Source organism: Lampris incognitus, chromosome 1 (genome assembly GCF_029633865.1).
Source record: "Lampris incognitus isolate fLamInc1 chromosome 1, fLamInc1.hap2, whole genome shotgun sequence".
NCBI lineage: Eukaryota > Metazoa > Chordata > Actinopteri > Lampriformes > Lampridae > Lampris > Lampris incognitus.
In genome coordinates, this window is record NC_079211.1 from 89041412 (window position 1) to 89051411 (window position 10000).

Consider the following 10000-nt stretch of genomic DNA (forward strand, 5'->3'; position numbering starts at 1 on the left):
AGGTATTTGTGTAGCAGAGCCACTGCGTGTGTCGGTCAGCCTGCCTGTCAGTATAGATGTGCCACTGCCGTATCAGATGGTCCGAGGAGAACAACTGCAGCTCCATGGATCAGTTTACAACCAGCAGCTGGACAGCATGAGGGTCTCAACACACACTGGGAGGGACCGGGACACACTGGGGGAGACTGGGATGAACTCGAAAGACTGGGACACTAGGAGAGACTGGGACACACTGGGATATACTGGGATACACTGGGAGAGACTGGGAGGGACTGGGACACAATTAGTGGGACTGGGGCACACTTGGGAGAGATGGAAATACTGGCATAGACAGAGAGACTGTGCGAGACTAGGAGGGACTGGGATACTTGGAAAGACTAGGACAAACTGGGAGATACTGGGACACTCGGAGTGACTGGAATGTACTTGGACACACTGGGAGAGACTGGGACACACTTGGACACATTGGATAGACTGGGTGAGACTTGAGGTTGACTTAGACAAACTGACAGACTGGACAAGACTCGAATACATTGGGATATACTGGGACAGACGCAGAGACTGGGACACACTGGGAGAGACTCGAACCCTGGGAGAGAATAGGACACACTTGGACACATTGGATAGACTGGGTGAGACTTGAGATCGACTTAGACAAACTGACAGACTGGACGAGACTCGAATACATTGGGATATACTGGGACAGACTCAGAGACTGGGGCGCACTGGGAGAGACTTGAACCCAGGGAGAGACTAGGACACACTTGGACACATTGTGATAGACTGAGACAGACTAGGACAGAATAGACAAACTGGGACAGAGAGAGAGCGAGAGAGAGAGAGAGAGAGAGACAGGTCCAGAGGGCAGACGGGGACTTTGGGAGGTTTACTGGCTGAATCAGAATCAATTTGAAGCATTTCTTAGAAGAAAGAAACAGAAGAACATGCTACTTTCTCTGTCTCCCAGTACTGTGTAATACCATGTACAGTATTGTGTATGGTACAGAGTAGTACTCTCTGAACTTTTCTCAGTACTTTGTATAGTACTGTGTGAAAGCAATTATTAGTACTCTGTCTGTATCGCAGTACAGTACAGTACGCACTGTATATAGTCATTACTAGTACTCTGTCTATGAATTACCATATTCAGTACTGTGTACAGTACTGAGTATACTATTTCATAGTACTCTGTCACAGTACTGCATACAGTACTGATAAAAGTAATTAGTTGTACTTTGTCTGTGTTCTCCCAGTACTGTGTGACTTTGACTGTGGGTCCAGCCATCTGCCTCCTCCAGTCTTCCAGCAGGGACGACAGCCAGCGCTCCACCCCCTGCAACTGGAGCCTCCTGGCAGGAGGAGCTGTGCGAAAACTTTCCTTCACCCTCCTGCCACTGGAGGAAGGGGAACACACGCTGACCTTCACCCTGCACAGCCCGCAAGGGAAACGGGACATCCTGCAGAAAACTCTACGAGTGGTGGTGAGAGGGACAGACAGACAGATGGATGATTAGATGGATGGATGGCTGGATAGATGGATGAATGGGTGGGTGGATGAATGAGTGATTGGATAGGTGGATGGGTGGATGAACGGATTGATGGATGGATAGATAGATGGATGGATGGATGGATGGATGGATGGATGGATGGATGGAAGATTAGATGGCTGGATGGATGGATGGAAGATTAGGATGAAAACGTTAAAGATTAGGTGGAGGAGGAGGTAGAGCATGATGGACAGATGAATGTTGGTTGAATTCGTCTTGCTGATTGGTTCTGATGTGTTCCAGCCTGAAGGTATAAGGGAGGAGATCTTCTCTGGAGGACGACTGGACCCTAAGGGCCTCTATGGTATGAAGACTCTGCTGTTCATGTGTGACATCATCTACCACCGAGTCTCTCTATCCAGACCCCACTACACACTCAGAGTACCATCTGGTTGAACCCATTACCACAAATACCAGATCATGAAAGAAACAGGCGGGTTTTTATATTTTGAAGAAACCACTTGGTCTTTTGGTGGGTGGGGCATCAGGTGATGGTGTGCCTCTAAAACAGCATTGGGTGGCAAATTCTTAATGTGGAACCTGAATTCATGAGTGACATGCCTCCTGCCAAAACACCGTCAGTGTCGACATTTGTCAGTGTTGTGGTTGCCACTATGAAGACAATAGGGGCAGGAATACGTTCTTTAATTGTGCCGTGGCGCAGCAGTGTGTGAGAGATCTGGAAGAGGTCAGTGAACGCATTAGAGCTAGCCATGTGCTTACCTCCATGTGCCACCGCTCCTGTGGATGACTGCTTAGTGAATACAGCAAGTATTGAAGAGCTGGAGAGGTTGTCTTCATTGTAAAATCAATGTCGCTGGAACATTCTACCTTAGGAATTAAACTCTTTGCCAAATCAAAGAACCGATGAAATTCCTCCTCATAGTTATAAATGTTGAAATGCAACCATGTCTAGTGTTTTTAGGGGATGTTGAAATCTGTAACACAAGCAACGTCAAAGGGGAAAGGGTAGTAAATCTGTCTGACCAGATTTGGTTGGCACCAATCACACCACAAAACGGTTTTCTCAACTCCATTAGGAGGGGCCAGGTATGCTGTGGTGTGATGTGGTGTGATGTGAAGTGATGTGATGTGATGTGGTGTGATGTGATGTGATGTGATGTGGTGTGGTGTGAAGTGATGTGAAGTGATGTGGTGTGATGTGGTGTGATGTGATGTGGTGTGATGTGGTGTGATGTGATGTGATGTGATGTGGTGTGATGTGATATGGTGTGATGTGATGTGGTGTGATGTGATGTGGTGTGATGTGGTGTGATGTGATGTGATGTGATGTGATGTGATGTGATGTGATGTGATGTGATGTGATGTGGTGTTGTGTGTGGTGGTGTGATGTGATATGGTGTGGTGTGATGTGATATAATGTGATGTGATGTGGTGTGGTGTGTGGTGGTGTGATGTGATGTGATGTGGTGTGATGTGATATGGTGTGATGTGATGCGGCTGCAGGTTCATCAAAACTGGTTGTGGAGCTGAAAAACAGGGTTCCCCCCAACCTGGTCCCCAGAACCTCTGTGGAGAGAGTGCTCACCATCAACGGTAGGTTCCACAAGCACCAATATCAAACTGATCTGATTTATACTTGGAGTTTTAGGCTTTTGCTGATGGAGTTGTGTGAGTGTCAGTGGACAGGTTTCCTCAGGTTGGAAGTAAAACAGATTCAGCTGTGAAGCTTGTGTGTTTCTGTTAGCTGGTGTTAAACAGTGTGTCTGTGTGTAGAACTAAGTAGTGTTGTCACAATCATTCAACACACAAAAACAGCTTTTGTCATGGCCACAACCAAGCCCTCATATTTTCCGTGTTCCCCGCCTTCCTTGTGTCTCTCTGTGTGTCTCTCTGTGTGTCGGTGTGTTTGTCTCTGTGTCTCTGTGTGTCTGTCTGTCTGTCTGTCTCTCTGTGTGTCTGTCTTTGTGTGTCTGTGTGTCTCTCTGTGTCTGTCTGTGTGTGAGACTCTCTCTCTCTCTCAATTCAGTTCAACAGGGCTTTATTGGCATGGCCATGTTCAGTTACAGTGTTGCCAGAGCCCAAGATGGTACAAACAGACAACACAGGAACTATCACAGGGAAAAAGAAGTTGCTGTGTTGTTAAAACCAAACACACAAACAACCAATTTAACAGTACATGTAGTAGTGCAACGGGAATTGAACTTGAAAGACAAAGAAGAGAAGAACCAAAAATAGAAAAGGAAGAGACCTGTGAGTGTGTGTGAGTGTGTGTGTGTGTGGGTGTGGGTGTGTGCGGCAACACGTAGGTGTGTGTGTGTGTGTGTGTGTGTGTGTGTGTGTGTGTGTGTGTGTGTGTGTGTGTGTGTGTGGACAGGGTGCTCACTCACTGTCCCTCAGATTGTGACACACAACAATATATTTGGCTGCTGTGTTACAGTTTGTCTTCCCCTCTCCCAGTAAGATGGCTAGTTTGTCTTCCCCTCTCCCAGTAGGATGGCTAGTTTGTCTTCTCCTCTCCCAGTAGGATGGCTAGTTTGTCTTCTCCTCTCCCAGTAGGATGGCTAGTTTGTCTTCTCCTCTCCCAGTAAGATGGCTAGTGTGTCTTCTCCTCTCCCAGTAGGATGGCTAGTTTGTCTTCCCCTCTCCCAGTAAGATGGCTAGTTTGTCTTCCCCTCTCCCAGTAGGATGGCTAGTTTGTCTCCTCTCCCAGTAGGATGGCTAGTTTGTCTTCTCTCCCAGTAAGATGGCTAGTGTGTCTTCTCCTCTCCCAGTAGGATGGCTAGTTTGTCTTCCCCTCTCCCAGTAAGATGGCTAGTTTGTCTTCTCTCCCAGTAAGATGGCTAGTTTGTCTTCTCCTCTCCCAGTAGGATGGCTAGTTTGTCTTCTCCTCTCCCAGTAGGATGGCTAGTTTGTCTTCTCCTCTCCCAGTAAGATGGCTAGTTTGTCTTCCCCTCTCCCAGTAGGATGGCTAGTTTGTCTTCTCCTCTCCCAGTAGGATAGCTAGTTTGTCTTCTCCTCTCCCAGTAGGATGGCTAGTTTGTCTTCCCCTCTCCCAGTAAGATGGCTAGTTTGTCTTCCCCTCTCCCAGTAGGATGGCTAGTTTGTCTTCTCCTCTCCCAGTAGGATGGCTAGTTTGTCTTCCCCTCTCCCAGTAGGATGGTTAGTTCGTCTTCCCCTCTCCCAGTAGGATGGCTAGTTTGTCTTCTCCTCTCCCAGTAGGATGGCTAGTTTGTCTTCCCCTCTCCCAGTAAGATGGCTAGTTTGTCTTCCCCTCTCCCAGTAGGATGGCTAGTTTGTCTTCCCCTCTTCCAGTAAGATGGCTAGTTTGTCTTCCCCTCTCCCAGTAGGATGGCTAGTTTGTCTTCTCCTCTCCCAGTAGGATGGCTAGTTTGTCTTCCCCTCTTCCAGTAGGATGGCTAGTTTGTCTTCCCCTCTCCCAGTAGGATGGCTAGTTTGTCTTCTCCTCTCCCAGTAGGATGGCTAGTTTGTTGGTGTCAGGGATGCTTCTGGAGTTTGGGTGGATGTGTTCAGTGTTTGGGTAGTAATGATTTGTAATGTGGTTATACTCAGGACAGGTGATGATGAAGTGCAGCTCTGTCTCCAGCTCTCCCATGTCGCAGTGTGAGCACGGCCTCTCTTCTGCCGGCAGCCATGTCTGTCTGTGTCGGCCTTTTTCTGTAGCCAGGCCGTGCTCTCTGAGTCTGTACTTCGCCAAGGTGGTTGTCAGTTTGGTATCAGTCACTGTGTGCAGATATTCTGCCACAGTGTACTGTCTTTTTAGGGCCAGATAGCATTGCATTTTATGTTGGTTTTTAGTTCGCGTGTCCCAGTAAGTAATATAATTTAGTTTTTATTGAGTTATAATTTGATGGATTCTGATGTTCTGATCCTGAGGCTGTGAAGTGTCAGTGTTTGTTAGTGAGATGAGCATCAGGACCAGGTGAGTGAGGGGACAGGTTTTGCTCAACTCTTGCTATTGCAAGGCTTTGTAATGGTCTGAGTGGGGGGTCACTGTTTTTCAGATGTTGCCAGAATGTGATTAGCCTTTTCTGTATGTTGATCAGTAATGGATATTGGCCTAATTCTGCCCTGCATGCGTTGTTTGTTGTTTTCCTCTGGACTTGTAAGAGGTTCTTAAAGACCTCCGCATGCAGGGTCTCAACTGGATGTTTGTCCCAGTTGCTAAATTCTTGATTTGTAGTTAGGCCCCACACTTCACTGCCATAAAGGGCAACTGGTTCGATTACTGATTAGAATATTTTCAGCCAGATTCTGATTGGAATATCTGCAAAAAATTTGTCGTTTTATGGCGTAGAAAGCCCTGCGTGCTTTTTCTCTCAGTTCGTTCACTGCCAGGTTAACATTTCCCATGTTGCTGATTTTTAGTCCTAAATAATTACAGTTCTGGGAATGTTCAATGTGGTTTCCTCCTAATGTGAATGTGTATTTCATTCTCTGAGATCTGGATCTTGTTTGAAAAATCACGAGTTTGTTCTTTTCATGTTTATTGCCAGGGCCCAGGTCTGGCAGTTCTGCTCCAGCAGGTCCAGGTTCTACTGTAAGCCCTGTGCAGTAGGAGATAGCAGAACCAGGTCGTCTGCATAGAGCAGGAATTTGATCTCTGAGTCGTGTAGAGTGAGGCTGGGTGCTGGTCTAGAGTTTTTGCCAATTCGTTGGTGTAATGTTGAACAAAGTTGGACTCAAGCAGCATCCCTGTCTCTCTCTCTCTCTCTCTCTCTCTCTCTCTCTCTCTCTCTCTCTCTGTGTCTGTCTGTGTCTCTGTGTGTCTGTCTGTCTGTCTGTCTGTCTGTCTGTCTCTCTCTCTCTCTCTCTCTCTCTCTCTCTCTCTCTCTCTCTCTCTCTCTCTCTCTCTGTCAGTGTCTGTCTGTGTCTCTGTGTGTCTGTCTGTCTCTCTCTCTGTGTCTGTCTGTGTCTTTCTATGAGTGTCTCTCTGTGTGTGGGCACATCTGTCGCTCTCCCTGCTCTGGTTCCTCACTCAACCAACACACTCGCCCTGCTTACTTCTCTGCTCACCACCTCATCTGCCGTCAGCCCATCAGCTTCACAGTATACCAACCTGCTGTCACTCCCACACTTCACAGTATACCAACCTGCTGTCACTCCCACACTTCACAGTATACCCACCTGCTGTCACTCCCATCCTCATCCGTACAGCTTTGTCTTCACCATTACCTCTACACCGCCTACGTGTCCTGCTTCAGTAAATCCCCCTTTTCTTATTTGCCATATTTCCATGTCTTGAGTCTTGAATTTGGGTCCACCACTTTCGCCCTAGGTTTGATAAGGAATACTTCCCACTAGGAATTAAAAAAAACCTCTATAACTAATGCTTTATTAGGCTCTCACCTCATGCAAGTATTTCAACCTTTTCATATTCACCTGCTGTGTCAGACCCCCCAGCCATCAAATCACAATAGGTGAATGGAATGAATTATTTGGTAGTATCAAGCTCACAATGACGAAGGTCCCACAAAGCAGACTGACACAGGTAGTAACAGTTCCAAAAAGGTTTAATCAGGCGAAAGGGTCGGTACACGGAATTCCATCAGAGGTATCAAAAACTGCAGGCAAAAGGCAGAGTCACAAAAAACAGGCGTTGATCAAAACATTCACTGGGAAGACAAAATAACGCTGGAACGCTCACACGCGGGTAAAGAAACTGGCAGCATGAGGGAGCAAACATTGCTTAAATACACACAAGGGGGAGACAATGACACACATTAGGGCGGGACTGGTAATCACACAGGAGGGAACCTTGACAGGAAGAGACATCTAGGATCTGGAGTGGGTCATGACACTAAACTCACCCCCCCCCCACAGCCGGCACTTGATGGCCCAGGATCTTCAGGATGCTGTCGGTGGAAATCCCTGGTGAGGTTGAGGTCCATAATGAACCTGGCGGGGACTTAAGACCTCCCCTCCGGACCGTAGCCCTCCCGGTCCACCAGGTACTGAAAACCCCGCCCTTGATGATGCACAGCCAGGAGCTTCCTAACCGTGTACACTGGGCCACCATCCACGAGCCAGAGGGGTGTTGGGGGTCTAAGCACTTTCCTTGACTGGCTTGACGTGAAACGTGGGGTGAACTCATGGACCTGGGTAATCAGAGGTGTTGATATGCGTGGCTCTTTTGTGTTCCGATGTTCTGATGGGCGTGGCTAAACATCAGAACACAAAGAGCCATGGACATCAATAGCTCTGATAACGACTCCAAAGAGGATAAATATCTGAGTCTCATCAGCAGCCAGTCAGACTAGCTTGGTCTGGTCAGAAAGGCACGAACTGAGGAAGCCTCTTGGATGAGAGGCGAAACGTCTTCACGGATATATACCAAGTCCAGTTGCACTTGATTCAGTTCCTTTGGACATTAGTCATAATGCATCCATTCGTTCCCCTCCCTGATTCTAACCAAGTGATAACCATTACGTAAGTCTGGTTTTGTAAATACTTGAGCTCTTTTAAGGAGCTCAAAACCAGAGGAAATCGGGTGGGGGGGGGTATCCGTTCTTAATGGTGATCTCGTTGAGACCCCGGTAGTCAATGCACGGTCGGACAGTCTTGTCTTTTCCCACGAAGAGGAAACCAGTCCCTGCTGGCGAGGAGGAGGGCCGGATAATCCCAGCTTCCAGTGCTGAATCAATATACTCTCATGGCCTGTGCCTCTGGGCCAGAGAAAGTACAGTCGTCCCTTGAGAGGGGCAGTGCCAGGCAAAAGATCTGTGGCACAGTCATAAGGTCAATGTGGAGGTAGAGACTTGGCCTTTGACTTGTTAACGACCTCGTTTAAATCCCAGTAGCATGAGGGAACGCGGGACAGATCAGGAAAATCAGTCTCTTGATCTTTACTGCCAACAGGAGGTGGAGCTGAAGAGTGGCTGGGGAGAACAATGTCTCAGGAATTTTCACAGGAGCCAGAGTAACAGGAACAGCGATGAGAACATTCACCTCCCTATTCAATAAACTTACCAGTAGACCAATTAATCAATAGTCAACAGGATCAGATAGAGGCTGAGGGAACGGATTCAATCTTTGGGCGAGTTCAATGTCCATAAAATTGGCGTTAGCCCTGGAATCCACCAGGACTGGCTGACTAAGAGTGAGGGAGGGAGACATGAGAGACACTGACGGGAGTGAGTGAAAAAACTTGGAAGGTAGGGGATGTTTGACTCACCATCTTGTTCTGTCTCTCTTATGCGCCTCCTCTCCTTACTGGGCAGCTGACTAGAAAGTGTCCCAGTTGAGTACAATAGACACAGCGTCCCTCGTCCATCTGCCGCTGTCGCTCCTCAGCCGACAGCCTGGTTCTCCCGATCTGCATAGGCTCCTCCTTAACCAAAGAGGGAGGCTCAGAAACCTGGATCTCGGAGGAACTCCGCCAGGAGGACGGTGAATGACTATGGGAAAGCCGCTGAGGAGGAGATGCACTGATGTGGACCCGATACCTCGCCTTGTCGCGCTCAGACAGTCTTTTGTCGATCTTAGTAGCAGGCAGGTCCCGGGGAGCCAGATGATCTTTCAGGACTTCAGAAAAACCGTTAAGGAAAGCATCAGAGAGCAGATTGATTCCAGCCGCTGTCGGCTGCCATGGTGCGAAACTCTATGGCAGTGTCTGTAACACGTCGCTTACCCTGTCTTAAGGCGACGAGGGACCTGGCAACCTCCCAACCTGGCGATTTACCCTGAAATATCTGGGTAAAAATCTTAATAGACAGAGCTAGTGAGTTACAAACCGCTGAACCCCGGCTCCCCTTTGCTGTGGCCCAGACCTCCACTCTGCCCGTGAGATGAGCGGTTATGTAAGCAATTTTGGCTCTTTCAGTGTGGAATGAAGGGGCTTGGAATTCAAAATGTAACTCACATTGTGTCAAAAAGTCTCTGCAGTCTCAGGAGAATCGCTCTGGTTTGGACAAGTGGATGGGAGCGGGCACGGGTGGTGCAGCAACAGGTGGCGGCACAGGAAGAGCAGGATCCGGACTCAATCCAACCCTGGAGCCAACAGCTACGTGTATCACTGGAAGCAGGAAGTGTGTGCGTCTTGTCGACTAGAAAGTTCATCTGGGCACCAAATGCAGACAATAAACTGTCTTGTCGGTGTCATTTCTCTCATTTCATGTCATAGCGCACTTATTTGCTCCTCTTGGTGATGAATCCTTGAGTCCTTGAGCTTGCGGAGCAGTACGAACCGGGTCTGAGTCTGCAGAGTCCATATTGTGGCCAGTTCGTACTATCGGACTCACAATGACGAAGGATCCACTGAGCAAACTGACACAGGTAGTGAAAGCTCCAAAAAGGTTTAATCGGGAAAAAGGGTGGGTACATGGAATTCAATCAGATCAGCCAAAGGTGTCAAAACCGGCAGGCCACAAGGCAGAGTCATGAAAACCAGGCAATGGTCAAACTGTTCCCAGAAAACAATGCTGGAACGCTCATACGGGGGGGGGGGGGGTAAAGAAAGCCCAACTGGCAAC

General features: G+C 48.1%; 1 protein-coding gene across 1 annotated transcript in view; it reads left to right on the top strand.

Annotated features, from left to right (window-relative positions):
* Positions 1-10000, top strand: part of c5 (complement component 5) — a 139696-nt gene that overhangs the window by 77780 nt on the left and 51916 nt on the right. Inside the window, exons 20-23 of the mRNA XM_056286324.1 lie at positions 3-142; positions 1254-1481; positions 1791-1851; positions 3015-3104. Of these exons, the coding sequence (XP_056142299.1) occupies positions 3-142; positions 1254-1481; positions 1791-1851; positions 3015-3104 (519 nt within the window). The remainder of the gene's footprint in view (positions 1-2; positions 143-1253; positions 1482-1790; positions 1852-3014; positions 3105-10000) is intronic.